The sequence below is a fragment of the Tympanuchus pallidicinctus genome, unplaced genomic scaffold (assembly GCF_026119805.1).
Source record: "Tympanuchus pallidicinctus isolate F22 unplaced genomic scaffold, pur_lepc_1.0 scaffold10, whole genome shotgun sequence".
Lineage (NCBI taxonomy): Eukaryota > Metazoa > Chordata > Aves > Galliformes > Phasianidae > Tympanuchus > Tympanuchus pallidicinctus.
This window is the reverse complement of record NW_026294619.1, coordinates 13555633-13576317: the sequence shown is the minus strand read 5'-3', so window position 1 is coordinate 13576317 and position 20685 is coordinate 13555633. Positions and strand designations below refer to the sequence as shown.

The following is a 20685-nucleotide window of genomic DNA, read 5'->3' as shown; positions in this document are numbered from 1 at the left end:
CTATCTCCCTGCCCATACCTCCCCTTGCAATACCCAATCTGAATTTCATCCCTTGTTCCCACTTTCTGGCTTTCACAGGCTCCCTTCTGCTGACCTCAAATCTCTGTCCACCCAAAGGAAGTGCCCTTCCTTCCTCTCTCCACACAATCTCCCATCCCCAGGGATTCTTTATGCTGGGAAGCTGGAGACTAGTAAGGTACTGCACTCCAGCGAGGAGCCTGAAAGGAGGCATAGAGAATGAAAGTGGAATTTGATGAGGACACTGGAGCAAGGACCTTCAGCTGTTAGAATCTGCAGAGATCGAAAGAGTTTTGGTCTGGGGATTTTCAGCACAGATATGAGGATATCATGTGGGCCAACCCACTGCCAACATAATGCAGCAAGGGGAAAGTATTAGTCCTGGTACAAACTTTTACTGACGTATGTACAGACTTGAGCATGCCCATCTCTTAAGGTGCCAAAGAGGTATGCAGTGAGAAAGCCAGGAGCTCATTGAAAGCATATTCACAGATCACTTCCCTCAAATAATTTGGCTGTTAAGTGATATTGCTGACAAGTGGTGGTCCAAACTTGAAAAACTGTGTTGCAGGCACTTAGAGAGGTAGTGTCTGGAGAGCAAGACATGGTCAAAAAAATGAGAATAAGGATTTTCTTTATGCTACTTCTCTATAATCTAAACACATTCATAGATTGGGTTTTGATGATCTTTGAGACCATGACCATTCCATCCCAGCTCTCTGCTGCATAAACACATGCATCAAAGCCAACAAGCTCTCTGTGCCACTCTTACCTTACTGCATTCCTAGTTCTTGTAGGTAGAACAAGCAGGGAATAGTCGATGGATGGATGTTTGCACTGGCTGACAGACTATAAACTTATAACTCGTAGAATCCATAGTCAAGGGCAGACAAGCTATCATATCACAACAGGAGGATATTTACTTCAGCCAGTAAAGCAGAGAGGCTGGCCTGTCATTCCAGAGTTTGTGTTCATTGCTTTGCAGCAGATGGATGCATGGATGGACTACCTTATAGCTGTGGCCTAAATCAACATTACATATTACATTCAACCCTTCAATAGGCACTCAGTATTTAAATGGCAGCACTCCAAAGTGCTCTGAGGGGAAAAAGAAAACAGCTGAAAACTTTTTATTCTGCATTTTTCCTTCTCAAGAGCCTTACCTGTTGGGTCTAGCACAATCTCTGAAAACTGTATTTTCCAGTGAGAGATGGAACTGCCATTTAACAGAAATACTCACTCTCGTCTTCACCTCCATCAAATTCACACCTCAAATCATTCCAGCACTTTCTTCTCTTAATGGTGTCTTAATGGTGTCAGAAGTCAATTCTGTATTGTGGTTGTTTGCTAATCTGCAGCAGAAAATGTGTTTCACCAAGCTTTTAAAAGAGAAGTACTTGATCCTATAAAAGGAAAAGTTATATTTAAAAATATAAAGAATGCCAAGACTAACAAAGTAACAAATCAAGGCAAAGTCATGCCTGTAGTCCTTCCCTTTCTCCAAAAAGCACAGTGGGACAGCTGAATGGGGTAAGAGACAGATGTGGGAGATAGTGAGGGCAATACTGAAAATTAATGGCTGATCTGGAGCTTGAAGGATAAGCAAGTCATTTCCTCTTTCAGAAAATGTGAGCGAGGCAATACTCATGGAAACTCAAAGCTGATCTTTAAGATTGCTAAAATGCAACTGATGAAAAGATGCCAGGCTACATAATCTCTCCTTACATATTTTTCATAGTTGCTGAATATCTCACATCAGAAGGGACTCACAAGGATAAAATCATAGAACCATAGAATGGGATAGAATGTCTTGGGTTGGAAGAGAACCTAAAGAGCAGCTGGTTCAAACACCCTACAGTGGAAATGATTGCCACCTACTAGATAAGGCTGCTCAGAGCCCCGTCCAACCTACATCACTGAGTCCAACTCCTGGCTCCACACAAGAGTACCCAAATTTCAAACCCTATGTCTGAGGGCATTGTCCGAATCTTGAACTCTGGCAGCTTGAGGCCATGCCCACTGCCCCAGAAAGCCTGTTCCATGGCCTGATCACCCTCTGGAGGTAAAAAACGTGACTTCAAAGTGCAAAATTAATAGCTCTGCTTTTGCCCTAAGAGTTTGTTGCTTTTACGGTCTGGATGATTAAGACTCTTTCTGGGGATCACAGGAATGGTAATATCACATACATACATATATAAAACATAGTCATGAAAATATGATGACAGGAAGAGGATCAAATGAGTTTATAACGCCTACTCTAGTCAAGTAATTCAGAAATACTTCATTTTTCCTCCAGTGAGCATTGTTTTACAATTTTTTAAATGAATTTTTTGAGACCACATTCACATAACATCACTGGCTTCCCACAGATACTTCAGCAATTGAGTTTGATGGGCAACAGAGCTCTGAGAAAGTGAATGACAGTGATGGAAACCGTGTTTTAAGTTCACATGTACAAATATTCACCCCAGAGACAGTTGTGCATCCCCTGAGCCATCAGGAACCACGAACAATATTGTGTAGCTGATCCGGTCAATCAGAAGCCTAACAACACACCTTCACTGTGCATGCCACAAACTTACACCAAAACATGTTTTAAGGACAGTCATGGAATAGATCTGTCAGAGTTAAACATCAGAGAGAACTGTGATCCGCTAGTATTCTGTGGGAAGAAGTAGTGGTTACACACTTAGTTGCCTTTCACACATCTCTAGGCACTACCTGAGATGCTGCTGGGAGTCCCCTGCACCTACAAAAGGAGATGTGTGGATAAGGGATGTAGATGACCTCGCTTTCTTGGCAGCTCTCAAACTCTCCATGGGAAAAGTCTGATCTTCCATCAGCTGCTTAAGGCAAGCACTTTTCATTATTTTGTGCTCCTTCACACAGGGCTTCAAAACACCCCTGCAAGCCCCTACACTTCACAAGCACTCTACATAGCAGAAGTGTTGTAAAAGCACAGCCACTCAGGCATAAACCACCCTCCCCAAACTCTAACACAATTTGCCACGCTAACACTGGTCTTCATATCCTACCTATTTGCACAAAGGCACTGGGCTCTGGATGAATAAAAGTAATCCATCATGTTGCGTTTCTTGGCAAAAAAGTATTCCCCTAGAGCAAGCTGGGAAGCAAAGCTCTGAAAACCTGCAATATTTACTTATTCCTGTAAACTGATTTCTGAACCAACGCCTGTAAGATGGCTACATTAAGTCGTGTTTCTCACTCAAGGTGGCTACATTTTACTAGTGGATTAGGAAATCCTTTCCTTTTTTCCATTTCCATATTGCTCCAACCTCAACCCCTGCTCAGCTGGCACGTGATGAGTTGCCACAAGGCCATGGCCCCACTTTGACGTCTGCAGGAGCAGGCTAGGGGCAACAGTGGACTTGGATGACAAGCTGCCACTTCCTGCTGCCGGAGGTGACATCCCTTGTATCAATGCCTTCATTGTCCCCCTCCTCTGATGTGTTTGTTGGTGACTGTTGTGCTCTTTGATGAGTTCTCTGTGGACCACTGCTGGATTTTATGAGGATATCAACATCTGGCAGGGCTGGACCACAATGAGAAAGCACTCTTGGATTACTCTGAATGGAGTTCTGTGACTGTTCACATGTAGTAGCTTCTCTTCACTGTAGGATTAATTTAGATGCAAGGGTAAGGCAGACACGGCCATGCCAAACATTGAAATGAACTGTGAAGGACCCATGAGAGTTAAATTTTCTTGTTCATGTTGGACGTGAGCCTAACCTTAAAAAGGCATGTCAGCAATGGTCAGCTATACAATATTAAGAGAGCAAAAGTCATCTCTAGCAATTTTTCCAGAAACTGGATACATGCTGCTAGGACATGCCATTTTTAACAGCCCGCCCCCAGTAAAACCCGACACTCTCATACTCAGCTACACACAGGCTTTCACAAAAACTTACATTACCCACCAGCTCCTACCCTTAAAAGGAATCAGATTAGCAGGGAGAGGCAAGCTTGGGGTCAGAAACTTGCTATTTGTTTGGGTGTGTTTTGAAGCGAATGTCATGCCAGCTGTTCAGCCTGGGAACAAAGTTTGAGGTTGAAAAAGGCTCTTAACAGAACTGGTTTGGTCGGTGCTGGGCTACAAGCAAGAAGTCTTGGAAGCAACTATTTAAATTTAGCCATCATTACAAAATGCTCAGTTTCCAGCTAGCTTTTCTTCCACTTCATCCAACATCCAGGAAAGCGTTAGGCATGCACGTAGAGCAGAAATTACTATCACCTTCCCTGCATCACATGAAACAACGACCCAAGGCACATGTGCTTTGTAACTGATACTCCACTGAAAACTGGGCTTTTTTTCCAACGCATTTTCCCATTCAGATCACTGGAACTCTTTTCTCATCCTTTTTTTTCCCCTCTGAAATGAGACATTGGATTATTCTTTCTTCCTCCCTAGTCTTCCACTTTGTTAGGATACAGCTTCATATCCCTTTCCATATTTCTAACTTTTCCAAATTTCCTTTTGACTCTGGCAATTCCAGTGCATCAAATTCAAGGATTTTCTGAAAAGCTCATCAACATCCCCAGTTCTAAGTCATCGATAAAGACATTCACTTCATTAAAGAGGCTCAGAATAATCCTCACTGGTCCCTGACTGCTCTCTCTGACCAAACAAGCACATCACAGGTTCCCAGCACAGGGAGGTACCTGGCAGAGCGATAAGGACCTCAAAAGCACACACACTCTTCAACCCTTTTCCTCTCCCTGAGCATACATGGAGCAAGAACAGCACGCTTACCATCATGCATAGAAAGTCTACAGCTCATAGAAAGTCCAAAGCATCCTCCCCAGAAGTCAAATGAGGGCTGCCACTGCCCCTGTGTGTAATTCTGAGCAAGCAGCACCCACATTCACATAGCCAGCAGCATGCCCTGGCAGCCCTAAGAGCCAACTATACCCTGGGGAACATCAGCCACCGGGCAGGGGGAGGGGTTGTCCTGCTCTGCTCTGCCCTGTGCAGCCTCACCTCCTGCACTGGGTGTGGGTTTGGGTGTCATAGTCTAAGAAGGACATTAACAGGGCATCCAAAGGAAGGCCACAAAGATGGGACAGTCTGGAGGGCAAGGTGTATGAGGAGCAGCTGAAGTCCCCTGGTTGGTTCAGCGCAGAGCAGAGGAGCTGAGGGGAGGCCTGATGGCAGCTGCAGCCCCTCACAGGGAGCGGAGGGGCAGCGCTGAGCTCTGCTCTGTGTGACAGAGACAGGGCCCGAGGGAACGGCATGGAGCTGCGTCAGGGGAGGGCAGCTGGGGGTCAGGGACAGGGTGGGCATGGAACAGCCTGCCCAGGGCAGTGGGCACGGCCAGGAGTGCCAGAGTTCAGGAAGCGCTTGGACATCGCTCTCAGACATAGGGTCTGATTTTTGGGTGGCCACGTGTGGAACCGGCAGCTGGGCTTGGCGGTGCCTTTAAGCTCTGGGTACAAAAAAGACAAGGATCTCTTGGAAAGAGTCCAGCGGAGGGCCACGAAGATAGTGAAGGGCCTGGAGCATCTCTCCTATGAGGAAAGGCTGAGTGAAATGGGTCTGTTCAGCCTTGAGAAAAGGAGACTGAGAGGGGACCTGATCCAGGTCTATAAGTATCTAAGGTGTGGGGGGCAGAATGGCGAGGCCAGACTGTTTTCAGTGGTGAGTGGAGACAGGACAAGGGGAAATGGCTGGAAACTGCAGCATAGGAAGTTCCGCACAAATATGCACAAGAACTTCTTTACAGTGAGGGTGACGGAGCACTGGAACAGGCTGCCCAGGGAGGTGGTGGAGTCTCCTTCTGTGGAGATGTTCAAGACCTGCCTGGATGCCTACCTGCTATAGGCAGGTATAGACCTGCTACCTGCGACCTGCTATAGGGAACCTGCTTTGGCAGGGGGGTTGGACTTGATGATCTCTGGAGGTCCCTTCCAACCCCTACAATTCTGTGATTCTGTGATTCTGTATTCTCTGATTCTGTGATACCTCCCTGTCCCTCTGCAGTGCAGGCAGGCCTATCAGAACAGTGAGCGTAATTAACAAAGAGAAAGAACAGCCTGGGGATGGGATAATTTGTAACTACTGCAATGTGATCTAAAAGGTATGCACTGCTACTGATAGAAGTTACTGCTGCCACCAGAAATTGCTGGTCATGGTCTTCTGCCCTGCACTAAGCAGGAGTTAGGTTAGGCACCCCGGCATTAAAATCTACACATCTGTGAGAAATTTGCCGCAGTCGATGCGCCGCAGTTCATAATGATTATTTTCTGTCCACGGCGCTGCTGTTTGTTTCAATCCATTTAGCAATATTCATTAGCTCCCTACTTCAAATTAGGGTAATTGAGAGTAAGAGATCGTGTAATAAAGTCTTTTACTAAGGGAGACCTGCCACATTCCCTTCACTGACTCATTTGTTGACTCTATCAACTTGCAGTCAAGCTTTCCCAGCTATCTTTCTTCAGATTTGCCAAATGATACTTGAGAAAAATCACAACAACCCTTTCTTACCATCTCATTATCACCGATGGTTTTAAGCTGTAAGCTTCTTCTCACATTTATTCTACTGTCTTACACAGAAAAAGACATTAAACTCCAATGCTGAGATGATTTTGCCTCTGACCCAATCTCACGGCCGAAACCACGAATACCGAAGCCCTAGAAAAACTCATGCCTGTCAACAATCCTTAAAATAAATACTAAAAAGCAGTCTCACGACAAAGCTGCTGTTAGCCATACCATTGTCTGGGATACTTTAAATTCTTCTTCTCAGGGAATCTCAGTCACTCGCATTAAATGACTCCTAACTGAGACATGAGAACTGGTAGCGGCGCAAATACCCATGAAGCAGTGACTGGTACAGCTGACAGCCACATGGCACCAGGATGGCAACAAAAGATAACACTGAGCCCAGAGGAGAGGCTCCAATACCCATCTAAAACTGGAGAGCACCCTCAGGTCCCTCCTGCAGGAAGCTGTGTGTGTGACAGCGGGAAAGTCCAAGAGCCTTTCTTCACCTGAAATCCGTCTGAAAAATGACTACAGTGGTCCTTGGCTATTGCTGAGATCTTACAGGAATCAAATGCCCTGAGACGGGCAAGAGATGGACATGGGAACCAGAACAAATAAAATTATATCCGAAGCAAAATCAGTTGGAAGAAAAATCAAAACAAAAAGTGAAAGCTCCATGTCTGGAACTGCAGTGAAGCACAGCTATGGCACTGTGCACATACACGTGTACCATGTACAAAAGCAACGCAGGGCTATTTCCTTTTTGTAACAGCAATGTTTTTGCAGCCATGATGGGCAAGGGATGTAAGGCAAGACTCAGAGAAAGATCAGATCCTTAATTCAAATAGCTACTAACATAGGTGGAAAAACAAATGAGCTCTCACATATACAAGCCCTTCTGCATGTTCTTTGCTACCTCAGAGCCTTCCTGGTGAGGCAGGGAATAAGCATTGCTCCTATTTGTGAAAAGATCAATTTTTCAGTGGCCTACTGAACACTCCATGTGAAATTGCACCAACTTCTACTCAGCTAAAGTTCCCAGTGCTCCCTCACCAGTTCTCCTGGCGTGTCAGCACCATTTTATGTTCATTACCTTCACGTTTTGAATTATCACCTACCACCTGCATGCAACTGCACAACTTGCATCAACACTTCAACAGCTTTGAAAAACAATGAAAACTCTTAGAAGAAATGCAGTTAATTCCTTCCAGCACTGTTGCACGACTCAGGTTCTTGTGTACCATTCTCTGTTCTGCCATGCATTCACTGCACCACCAGAGCAAATCATTAAAATGCCTCACAACACTGTATTCCCTATGTTTGCACCAGAAATCATATTTATGGCTATAGGTCTCCACTGGGGAACGGTGCAGACTAACAACTGTGAGCTGCTTTGCATTGTGTGGGTGGAAGACGCTATGGACATGTGAACCATAAAGGTAATAATGGATAACTGTATTTCTTCATTAAAATCATCAGTTGCGGATTTGTAACGGATTTCTCTTCCAAGAATAAGCAGTATGCATCTCCTTTATTTATGAATATAAAAACTATGGTATCTCTCATCTCTCTGCTAGTTCTTGATACCAGGAGCATTCACCCTATAGTTCTGCAACTGGTATTACACCAGATTTAGGGACTGCCCATCCTCTTCCTAATTCAGCTGGTTTTATTTTTTCCTTGGAGCTGGAATGGGGAGCTAACTGCTGCTGGCTTACTACTGATTTATACCAATTGTCAGTCTGATACGCAAAATAGTTTTTCCATTTGATCTTACGAAATGTATTTAAGAGGCCTACCATACATTTGCAATTAAGACACTGAAAAAGCAAGTGACAAAGGTCCATTTTAAGCTAACAAGAATGACTTTCACAAACCTGTGGGAAAAACACAGTTTAAAAAAAGGATTATTTTCCCAGGATATGATTGCTGCAGGACCAAGAATAGAAGGATGAGTTATAAGCCCTTCAAAGCAGAGATTTATCATGGAAAATTCTGACAACCGTCAATGCAAGCAATGCCGCCAGGCACCACTTAGAATCCACAACATCTTTCAAACCTGTCGGGGTTTTTCAGAAAGGGCTAAAAATAAGTGCAGAAATGCAGCAATACACACACACACACATATATATTATTGTTCAAAAAATAACAGGTGTAAACACAGATGACTCTTGAAAACAGTTTGCACACACCCAGCTAGACAGCCCTCCTAGCCACGCAAGCAGCACGTTCAGAGCTCTCCTTCAATTCTCTCAGTCCATAAGCCATAACCATCAGGGATCCCAACTCCCTGTCATGACTAGGCCTGAGGACTTCCAAGCGTTTTGATCTCCTTCACCCACTGTATTTGCACAATTCCACCCTACTGACCTCCCTCCCGCGGATTATTGCCCTTCTGAAAATAACGCACACAGAACAGCTGGTGGGGCCAGAAACGTCGTGAATGTAAATAGCATGGCTCCCCAAGACGAGCTTAATGTCCTCTCCTGTAGCTCCCCACCACTTGGTCTGGTCCCCATCCTCAAATAACAAAGAGTATATAATAAAAGAAAAAAGACTGGAGTACTATGGGCAACCTAAAGGGATTCAAACGACCAAACTGGATGACTGAACGTTGCAACTCAGCAGTGAAGGCAAAGCAGGTAAGAAGCTGCCCTTGAGTCTCAAAACTTAACTTAAGCCTGCAGCCAAACAAAAGGAACACATTTCACCCCAGGTTTCAGTTATGTCTCCCCATCCCGCAGAAGGAAGAAGGCACATAAATCGCACGGTTTGGGCACTTCTGAATGAGTATGAAAGCATAATGAAACAAACAGCTCAACGAACTAGGAACGCACATTAAGGTGCAGAATGATCTCTTTGTAGCCCCTCTTTCCTGGCTGATTAGAAGAGAGTAACTGGAATGACTTACTCTTGCATTATCTCCTTTAATTTCATTTCATCTCATTCATTTTCATCATGTTTGATGTAATATATGTGCACAAAAAGCAAAGGAGATGGTAAAGATTAGAAGTGCCAAACATTTAAATGCTGCCATGGGGAAGCACATCTGCCACAGTATCAAAGCACCACACCTCGGGGCACAGCATCTGAGCAGCAGTGAGAGCTCAGCAGCACTCTGACCACATCTAGGGCAGCTCTACAATTAAGGCACTGAGAGTTCACCCTGTGAGGCTGGAACAGCTCACCCACCTTGCTTCTAGAGGTTCCTCCTTATCTAAGTCTTTATCTTCCATGGAAAAAAAAAAACACCTACACCTGACAAGAAAACTGGCTCACTGTTATTTCAGAGAGGTGCATAATCCCACAGATGACCAAATGCAGCAGATGGCTGTAGGCCATGCAGGTTAGGATGACAGAGCTTGAACAAAAGAAAAACAGAAGGCAAAGAGTGTATCTTTTGCACTAGGACAGGGGATGAACAGCTACACAACCAGCATGCTACCCAGCATTCGGCCTGCTTCTACCACTCACGGGGACCGAATGCCCAATCGTATAATTTAAAAGGAGAAAAAAGAGGGAAAATAACGTGGTCCCCAGCAAAGGGCACTCAGAACAACCAACCATCTGATATGCTGTTTCTGAAATCCAGAGAAAAAAAAATCTCTGAAAATGTCCTCCTGATGCTGACTCTGGATGCCACAGCTCCAGCTTCCAGGGTTGCATCTCACAGACCCCAAAAATTCAGAAATGACACGTAAGTATCAATACACACAATTTTACCAAAACAAGGAAAATAAACTGATGTTGTGAAAGCCTGCAGGGAAAGAGATGAGATGCATAGATCCACACGCTGTACTATGAATGGTGCTTGGTCTGGTGGCACTTAGGAGTTTATTTTTTGCCAATTCCACCCCAAAGGGTCACCGAAATGAAGAGTGGAAACATTCTTTCCATTTCCCGGGATGCCTTGCTCACAGAGCAGCTGGCTGAAGGTTTACAACAACAGACAGACTGGAGCAGAGACAAGAGTGACGTAGCTCCACAGGAAGCAGTGCAGCATACTCAAACAATTTATAAATAAATTTCCACTCTTTCTGACTGCTATACAGCTTACATGCCCAGACTGACTAGTTTATTATAGTCACTGTGGTTATTAATTGCTGCAGGACAGAGACAGCACCATTAGCACTACAGTTGAGAAAGGTGAGGGCCCTTTTGGTGGCAGTGTAAAGAGGTCTGTGATTGTGCACGAGTACTGCTCGCACCGCAAGGCACCTGACAGTTACAGTTACATCTGACATTTGGGCACTCATAGACCAGAGTGAAAAGCAGCACTTTGTAATCAATTGGAAACCCAGCCAGAGGAACACTTTTTTGTGGGAGAAGTCATATAGCAGAACACCCACAATAAGATTCCACCATTTCTACCTCACACAGATACTCTGCGCTCCACAAGACTGGGGCAGGGAGACACCACGCTGGGCATTAGCTGCTCATGGTTGGCTTTGGACACTGATGTCAGCCTGGCTGTGTCACCCTCCTGCGGCAGCCAGCCGCACTGCCCACTTCCCAGCACAGCTGCAGCCTGTGGCTGCACACACCTGCTGGGAGCTCGCTCCCTTCGCTAAGCAAAAGGCATTCAGAATAGAAGCAAAGAAACCAGAGTCAATACGAGTCTATTTTCTGCTTCTTCCTACCCCAGAAAAGTGTATCTACCTTAGGGGCACCCAAATTCTGCTTGCATTCCTACTGTGCGGGCATTTTATGGTATCTCTAATTTACACTACAAACAGCTATAGCCATTTGTTCAGGGAGAAGGCATCCGGGTGGTCCAAGAAACAATACAACACTCAAACGTGTCAGGCTAACTAGTTTAATCAGGGGGCTTTTTAAACACTAATTTCAAAGAGCATTGTGGAATAAAAATCTGATCATGACAGGACTCAAGTAAACAACAGTGGGCATATCTTAGCACATAATGACTGTGTGGTTTGGTCAAACTATGAAACTCACTATGAATCAGTTTTCTTTTCAAGAAAATGAGAACGTAACTGCAAGGTTACCATACAGGAGTGCTCTGAGGCATGATATGTTTGTGGAATATTATGAAAAGGTAAATGATTGATAAGAATAGTAATACTTTGCCAAGGTAGTAATCGTTGTAAATTGGTTAAATTCCAGCCAGGAGAAAATCTGTGCTCTGCTTGTAGGAGAAAGAGTTCCTGAAACTTGGATATTTGTTAGGGCTCATTAACTATCCTCAGTGAAACAGTTTACTCACAACGGCCATTGGAATAGCCTCCTGCTCCTTATCTAGTTGCAAAACGCTACAGAAGGGTGAAAATAACAGATCCTCAGAAAACAGTTCCGTAAAGAAGACACATCTTAGAATAACTACACAGTTGGACAAAGCAAAAATGGGCAACACCACTTGCTAAAAAATTGACAGCTGCCTGCTATTTCAGAGAGCTCTCCTCTAATTGCACACACCTGCTGTGGCGTGATATATTCTAAAATACATCTCTACAGTAACGTTGCTCAGGAGCAGCCAAATCCCCCCAGGAGGGACTGCAGTCTCAGTCCTCACAGCTTCACAGAGGCTGGGATTTTCTTCCAGGGTAACATTCGAATGGAAATGTAAATCAGTGTGCTGCCAGCCTCTTCCCTCCCTCCACCTCTGCTCACTTACATCACACCACGTCTCTCTCCCCCTCTTTCCCCGTTCCCTGTAGCTTAACTACATTTTCCTATTCCCTCTCCATTCAGCATCTTTGTTTCCTTCACACCCCACACACTGAGGCTTAATTTCTCTTGATCTGTTATTTGATTAGCTCCTGCAATAGTCTTTTCCACCTCTCTGCTATAGCCGTGACTCTGTTTTGAACATCCCTACTCGGAGAATTCAGGCAGCCCTGTAGGAACAGCACTGCTTTAAGACACCAAGATCACCAAATCCCCTACCTGCGCAGGATAGAGGTGCAGGTGGCTGTGCCTCACTGCCCGCATCACCTGCTGTCTCTGCCCACTGTGCATGTTGCTATCCTCTCCTATTGCCCTGGACTATTCCCTGCACACAGCACTGCACTGCTCTTCTCCTGCCACTACCCTGCCAACCGGAAGCCCCACAAGCTCTGTTTCCATCAGCTCTGGGTTCTGCTCCTACAGAGGTCTGAGAAAGGCTCCCTCAGAAGTGATGCTCAGGCAACCTGGTTCCTATGCCTGTATCTTCCCATCAAAATAAGGGTGAACATTAATCTACCATTACCTCAAGTTCCCATCTGTAACATACAATTCCTACTGCAGGATTGTTTGAGGGTACCGGCCTTTAAAATCTAGCAAGAACTGAGCTGCTGTGCTGAACAGGGCTCATCCACGATTCTCCAGTAGAATCATAGAATGGTCTGAGTTGAAAAGAACCACAAAGATCATCTAGTTTCAACCCCCCTGCTATGTGCAGGGTCGCCAACCAGCAGACCAGGCTGCCCAGAGCCACGTCCAGCCTGGCCTTGAATGCCTCCAGGGATGGGGCATCCACAGCCTCCTTGGGCAACCTGTTCCAGCAGGCTACCCTTGAAGCAGGAAACCCTGAGCCTGCCGAGTGGACGATTTCAGCCACTCTTATTCAGCCTACAAACCCCACCTCAAACCACGGAGCACCGGACAGCCATTTACCGCCCGCCCCAAACTCACGCGTCATCCCCTGAGGCGGGACAGGAAGGAACCTCCCCACGCGCCCCTCCCTGCGTCCGCACACAGCGCTGGGAGCTGTAGTCCGCAGCCACGCAGGCGCACAGCGGTTTCCCGGCGGCGCGGCGCGGTGCCCGCTGGGAGCCGTAGTCCTCTGCCGCGCCCGCCTACTGGGCGCTGCCCGCGGGGGACTCTGCTTCCCGACGTCCTCCGCGGCCCCAGCCGTCCGGTGCCGGCAGTGCCGCCGCCATGGGTTGGGGCTGGCGGCTGGGCTTGCTGGGCGGCCTGGCCGCGTGGACGCAGCGGCGGCGGGCGGCGGCGGCGGCGCAGGGCCCTGCGGGCGGGGAGCGACGGGAGCTGGAGCTGCGGCTGGTGCAAGTGGTGTTCCGGCACGGGGCCCGCACTCCGCTGCGGCCCGTCCCGGGGGCTTCGCCGGTGAGGAGGCGCGGGGCGGCGGCTGTAGGCGCCGGTTCGCTTCTTTGATCTGGGAGGAACGTGATGTAGTCGGGAGTTAGCTGAGGTTAGGCGGCCGGCAGCGGAACGAAGGCTCGGTTCGGCACTGCGCTGCGTTAGCGGCCGGGCAACGGGCATTGATGTCCAGCGCTGGCTTAGGACCCTTGGAAACCCTCGTGCTCCCCTGAAGCAGTTTGTTTCGAAGCAGGTGGAGTGGCCGCCCAGTCTGTTGGAGGTGCCCGCTCACACCAAGCTGGACTACACGGTGACCGACCTCCGTGGCGGCCCGCAGCCTCCCTCGCCCTATGAGGAACGCTACAGGAAAACCGCTTTCAAGGTGAGGCTCTCTTCCAGGATTCCCTCTGCAGACTGCTGTATTATTGGCATGTTCCAGCGAGACCCTTCCTCTTCTTTGTGTGCAGGGTGGTGCGCTGGCCGGACAGCTGACCGCTGTCGGGATGCAGCAGATGTTTGCCCTGGGGGAAAGGCTGAGGAGGAGCTACGTAGAGGAAGCCAGCTTTCTCTCACCAGCATTTAAGCCTTCTGAGGTCTTGTGAGTTTCTTAGTACCTTTCTGGACTTTCCTTTGCTTGCAAGTACCTCTGTGCTAGGGAAACTTTCCGCTGAGCCTCGTGTGAGACCTCCCTCAGAACACAAAGCATCCCAGTTCCTAGCGGGGATGCGAGGGACAAATTCATCGCACTTAGGGTTAGCCACAGGCAATGGCGTTATGCGCTTTTATGGTGAGTGAAGAGAAACAGGTGTTTCTGGGGCACAGTCTAAAGTTCATTGAGATGAAGCACATAGCTGCTGCTTGCATCATTAGTGCTGGGAGATAAAATTACAGATAAGTGGCCATTTTTCATCTCCACCATCTTCGAAGGGAAGTTACGTGGCACTTAAGATAGAGGTGTCTGTATTTTAAGGTATGTATAGCAGGGTGAGATGAAACCCATGCACAGGTTTCTAAAGCCGTGATGAAAGCTGAATCCTCAGTTCCAGCAAGTCCTCCCCGGTTGCAGCTCCAGCCACGTGAAGGAGAAAGTGCTACCTCACACGCTGCTTTCTCTCTTTCAGTATCCGTTCCACTAATATTTTCCGGAACCTGGAATCTACGCGATGCCTACTAGCTGGGCTGTACCAACAGCAAAAAGAAGGTTAGGGAGACTTCTGACCAGTACCTTTCCTTTTATCAGTCTTCCTAGATGCACACACCTCTCACTTCCCGACTCTCCCTGGCTCCTGCTTGTTGCTTCGTAAGCTCTTTGCCCCTGGCCCTTTTCCCCAATCTCTGTTCGGTACTTTCTTTATCGGTTTGTCACTTGCCTCCCTTTCTTTGTGTAGCTTACTGCTGGTGCTTGGATCTGTTCCATCAATGCTGCAATTTCAGACCTGCTGAGGAGGTTTGCATTAACTTCAGAATCAAGAAAGCAAAGAGTTCCAGGTCCAGTGTTTATAAGATGCACTGTCACATCTGAAAAAACTTTGAGGCTCAGAGTCTCTCAGCAGTAGGAGTACCAAGATCCTTTGCAAGTTCAGTATCTGGAGTAACTTTCAGCTGTATCTTGATAGTTGACAACTAACCTGTATGTCCTAGAAATACACTCTGGATTTTTAAGATCTCACCTCTGCTCCCTCTGTATTGAGTTCCAGGAACAAATAACAAAAGTGACCTGGCCAGAGATCAGTATGCTTCATGACACAGAAACTAGTTTTTGACACATGCAAACAAACACTAAAAAAGAAGAAAAAAACAAAAGTGAACATGCAACTAGGAGATATTACAAGGTACACAGCAGATAGCACTATGGAAATAAATGCTGAGTGAGCAGCAGCAAGCACAGGAGATTGTGTTGCTAGTGATAGCTCAGTGGGAATTGCTAGTTGACAAGAGTAGGCTTGAACACAAAGGCTGCGGGAGTGATTAAAGGAGTCTGAAGACACATACACTAGCAATCACACAGTCTTCCTTCTTATTCCATAGGACCTGTTGTCATTGTCACTGATGAAGCAAGCTCGGAAATCCTCTACCCCAATTACTACAACTGCCAGCGCCTGAAGTGCTTGACCAGGTAATTGCCAGCCAAACTCCCTCCCATATGATTTCACTGCAGTTTCATTTCAGCAACAGTAATTTAAAACAGCATGTTTTCTTTCCATTTCCTGCTGCCCATTGGGAATGCGTAGCTAACTGTTTAAAACATGAGGTGAGCACAGTCATGTATGAAGCAGTAGCACCAGAACAAAACAAAAAAACCCAGACACTTTTTTTTTTTTTGAAAGACCAATTGAATTTAGCCTGCAACTAGCAAACACTCATTACCAGCTAATGTGTTCTGTGGCATTGCTGTGGGACAGAATTAATGTCACCTGCATCCTTTAACACACTTTAACGTGCGAACCCATTGGGCCTCCTTTTAAATTAATCTTCTCCTGCCACATTTATACTTTCAAGAAACTGAAATATACTCCACCTTGACCCGTTGAACAAAAACTATTGAATTAAAATAAGAAACATCCTACATAAAAAGAACACTCATGTTTGCAGAATCAAATATTCCATAAATGTTTATATCAGGTTGGGCGCGGGGTGGAAACCAGACAACAAGGCAAATATATCACCATTTGGTTGGATTGTATATTAGCATATTTTTGTCCCAGGATATCTTAAGGGTTTTCAGAATTCACTTGCAAAAGCTTATTGTATAACACTCAACACTACAGACAACAGGTTGTTCATGACAGTGGTGAGGTGACAATCCATTGAAGCTATTCAGAAAAGCCAAAGTATATTCAGACTCAGCTAGTGATACCAGCAGTGCAAAAGGAGAGTAAGGTGTAAATCCTCCCATTCTTTCCCCCATCTCACTAACTGCACATTTTGCAACCACATCAAGATGGATTTTTTAAGCTGCATTAAGAAGTAGTGACCCAGCCCAGAGGTCCCCCATGCCAGAACTTCTAGTGCCTTTGATTTCAAGCAGAAAATACAGATGTTTCTGGGGGGAAAAAGAAAAAAAAAAGAAAAAGGCAAACAATAAAAAAGCACCAAATTTTCTAATCTCTCCCCCAGCAGACAAGGGTAAGAGACAAAAATCTGCAGTATACTTAGCTTCAAGTATAGTCAGTGCTAATAGTTAAAAATATAGCTCAAACCATTGTAATGAGGCGTTGGGTTCTAGCAGAGTGAGAGGAGAATTGAAGCTGCCAGTGATTTTCTAGGTATTTCTCTTCTCCCACAGCATGAATAAATCTGTTCAAAGCTTCTACCTTTTTTTCCTTCCATGAGGTAGTTAAAGGCTGTTCCCCAGAGATAATAGGCTTGCAATCTTCTGGTATGATGAGATCTGTTAACTGATGATACACAGCCTTTGCTTATGGGAACGTCCTGTAGGAGATGTTAACATCTCATCTCAATTTTTCTTCCCCTGTCTCTGTGAGCGCAGATGCCAACTGCTGACATCGTGTCTGTCCTCTCTGCCTCTGAGACTCCCATCATCAGGAATCCTTCAGTCTCCTCTGGTGCATCTACCCCTTACTGATAGGACACAGCTCCACTGGACTGGGAATTACAAAAAAACTGAGAGATAAAAAGCCTGATGTGTGAACAGCTTTTGGCTTATTTGTTTTTTTTTTCCCCAATTCCCTGACAGGCAGAAGCTGAAGGATGCTCAGCTACAGCCAGCTATCTCTGAGGACTTAAAAACAATTAAGAAGAAGATGGGTGTTGATGGTGATGAGTCTGTGGATTTTTTTCTCCTCCTTGATAACATTAATGCTGAGCAGGTGAGCTGGTGATCTGTTGCACTGTCGTATAAAGAAACAATCTTTTTCTTTTTTTTCCTGACCCCAGGCATATGGAGAAGATAATAGAGGTGCCAACTCTCACTGATACTATTGGGTATCCCAGTACCTCTTTATGCAATTCAGGAAGTTAGTAGAAACAGTTTGGTCTTTCTGAAAAGCAAGATAACAGAGTCAGCCTTCTTCTAGATGCATCTCCCATGTTCATGTTCTTACCTTGAAATCCAGTATCTTTTTTTCAAGCATAATGCAGTAGATCTAAGAGTGTGGTTGGTCCTTGTTTACCCCACTGCACAGTGTTGTCCCTTTTTTTGGTAGTCAGCACCTAACAAGATCATCTTAATTCTGGTTCCAGCATACTACACCTGAGCCAGATTGTCTCTGCTTCTGGAAGAGAGCTGGGCATGTTTGTGTCTCTTCTTAATACACCGTTTTTTGCTGGAGCAACTAGTAATTGGTGATTGGACTTGGTGGTCTTGCTGCGAGTTGACTAGCTCAAGGCCTGTTATACTTTCTTCACCTAGCATCAAGAAAAGACATCCAATCTTCTAGTACATAGAACAAGTCTCTGTGTTTAAAAAAACATACTAGAACACCTCATGTGAGAATTGTAGCATGCACAGTAGTACAAACGCTGCGATACAAATAGCTGTTTTCTGAAGGTGATCATTTATGTGGATTCAGCATTGGCATGGAAAAGAGCAAACCTGTTCTTATGCTGCCTTCTTTCCTTCCAGGTGCACGGTTTGCCAAGCTGCCCTGTGCTGAAAGACTTTCAGCAGACTATCGAGCGTCGATGCATAGAGTCATTGCTTTTCGTTCTGGAAGACGGTTCAAGGTGATAGCTTCTGTTCGTGCCTCCAGCCTTAGCCTTTGTTTTAGGTTCCCCAGGTTGGATGAGCTGTACCAGCTTACAGTGGCAGACAGGAAGAGTACTTTCCAGTTTGCTCAGTTTCCCTATCAGAGGTTGTTGTCCTTTCATCAGGTCTGTGCCTCAGCCATCCCAACACCAAGTTCAGTGCCTCAAGTCAGGAATATGATCTAGGACAAAGGAGCCCATACTGAGGAGGCAAGATGTGTATTTAGGTCCTGTTTTGCTGGCAGCCATGGAGGAATTAATGTCCAGGAAACAGGAGCAAGCCACTGGTAAGCAGTGAATGGTTCAGTTGATAAAGTGGCATCAGTGAACCTGTGTTACAAGCAAAAGCAGAAGAGAAATGCTTCAAGCCTGGGTGCTGAAGCTGCACAAGGCAAGGCTGTCCTTGCAGACACACAAGTATGTTTTGAATTCCGACCAGGTGCATTTATTCCAGAGATGGCACTTGCACAGCTGGGCTGCAAAGTGTTGATGCTAGAGGAGAAGGTAATGCCAGCTCTACACATGTAACAACTTGCAAAAGAACTGTTTCTACATGCAATTAATTACTTGCTTCACAGGTGGTGAAGTTGCTAACCTAGCAGCAGCTTTCCAGAATCCGTCACAGCTGCCACAGTCATCTGCTCTTCTCAGATGATGGCATAGGGCTGCCTTCTCTGGGAGGGCACTTGGCCTTAGCCTTTTCCTTATCTTGTATTAGAGATCTCAAGTATTGAATGAGTTTTCTCCCAATTCTATAATACCCAGTACAGCCACAATCACAGTCATACTCCCATTTCCACTTAGGTATTCATTAATTAGACAGTTTCTTCACAACAGAAGTCATCTGAAGAGCTCCTTTCTGCTACAGAGACAACAATACTAAAAAAGAAAAAAAGAAAGTAGTAGCTTTCTTCTTATTCCTACTCCCAAAGGCACCCAACACTTCAGTTGTTCTTTTAGAGTCAGCTACTGTCATCTTCGCTAGTAAAATCTATGCTTCCAGAATCACAAGATAGGGAAACAAAATAGGATAGAGAACATCAAGGAGTTTCTGGGCGTTCCTTTTAGCATACCACATCTTGTGAGCATTTCTCCCTTTCCTGCAATCACATTGGAATCTCTGCGGTGAGTAAGCAACTGCTGAAAGGAAACATAATCATAGGGATCACATTCAGTAGTTCTTAGCTGCATTCAATACACATTATCAGTTTGTAAGAGAAAAGCAGGTTTACAAGTGTTCATTTGAAATTAAGTAACTAGAAGGTTAAAAAGTTAGTAGATTTATTTCTGCTTCTTTTATAGAGAAGTTCTTCAGATGAGTGTTGGTCTCCTTTTCTATACCTTACAGAAGAACATTACAGAAGCAGCAGATCCCTCATCTCCAGCTGAAAAGTCCAGGTACAGGGCAGATCTCTCCCTCTAATCCTAAATTCTGACTTGCTGTCAGTGTGAAAAACTGGTTCAGAAGGATGTTCAGAGGGTGGGTAGAGAGAATGAGTGCTTGTCTGCTAGAAAAAGCATAAGCGATACTGACTATCCATGGAGAAAGACAGCTAATCATTTAGGATGATTTTTTTTCCTCTTTTTTTTTTTTTTAATCATCAGAAAGCTCATTCTGTATGCTTCTCATGATGTTACCCTTATTCCTCTCCTGATGGCCCTGGGCACCTTTGATCACAAGTGGCCCCCTTATGCTGCAGATGTGACCCTTGAACTGTATCGGCACCGGCAGTCCGAAGAGTGGTTCATTCGTGTGTCTTACCACGGAGAGGTATGATCCCATAGGAAGCCCACCTTACAAATCCTGAGCTTTTGGTTTTGCTCTACATCTGTGTAAGGCCGTGAAATAAGATTTGTTTTGAGCATGCTGTCAAGCTGAATAACAGAGTAAGACTCATAAAGCACATCCATAGTAGCCAAGGTATCTTTTCTACTGAGCTGACCATTGATCTGATGCAACCTCACACAAGGACTTGCTTCAACCAGTTTATTTCCCTGCTGCAGAATGCATTTGGATTAACAACGACGCTAGCAGTGCATGAGATCTATGATTTTGTCTCTTTGCCTTTGCAGGAGCAAGTGGTGAAAGGATGCAGAGCAGGCCTCTGCCCACTAGAAGAATTTCTAAAAGTTCTTTCGCAGTACTCAATCAGTCCAGAGGAATACAATAACCTGTGCTCTCAAACAGAGGGGAATCAGCAAAATGACTTGTAAACAGTTGTCTTAAATTAAATAGTTTGATATCATCAGAATCTTTGACTATTTGTATTCTTGCCAGCCAACTTTCCCTATTGTAAAGCTATTTTAGATGAGGGAAGTTTTTCTGACCAGACACAGGGTGGCACAGTGTCACATTTCACTGTTAGCAGCAAGAGGAAGGAAGCTGAATAACAAAATGGCTCAAGTTCACTTCTGAGACA

At 45.5% G+C, this 20685-nt stretch overlaps 2 protein-coding genes and 1 long non-coding RNA gene across 4 annotated transcripts in view; 2 read left to right on the top strand and 1 right to left on the bottom strand.

The window, feature by feature from the left end:
* The window catches only part of GPR89B (G protein-coupled receptor 89B), a 168469-nt gene that overhangs the window by 85869 nt on the left and 61915 nt on the right, over positions 1–20685 (bottom strand). The window lies entirely within an intron of this gene.
* On the top strand, positions 13388–20517 carry ACP6 (acid phosphatase 6, lysophosphatidic). 2 transcript variants are annotated; one of them, XM_052703783.1, is made up of 10 exons: positions 13388–13585; positions 13812–13940; positions 14026–14156; positions 14680–14759; positions 15587–15674; positions 17256–17388; positions 18144–18244; positions 19568–19663; positions 19871–20036; positions 20339–20517. In XM_052703783.1, exons 1-10 carry the CDS (start codon positions 13400–13402, stop codon positions 20477–20479), a joined length of 1251 nt encoding a protein of 416 aa, XP_052559743.1. In that variant the 5' UTR covers positions 13388–13399; the 3' UTR covers positions 20480–20517. The 2 variants fall into 2 exon arrangements, with proteins under 2 accessions (XP_052559743.1, XP_052559738.1); XM_052703778.1 differs by having other exon boundaries at positions 13809–13940.
* LOC128091156 (uncharacterized) lies at positions 14768–15361 on the top strand. Its single transcript, XR_008211273.1, has 2 exons — positions 14768–14858; positions 14947–15361. It is a non-coding gene; the product is annotated as an uncharacterized LOC128091156 (long non-coding RNA).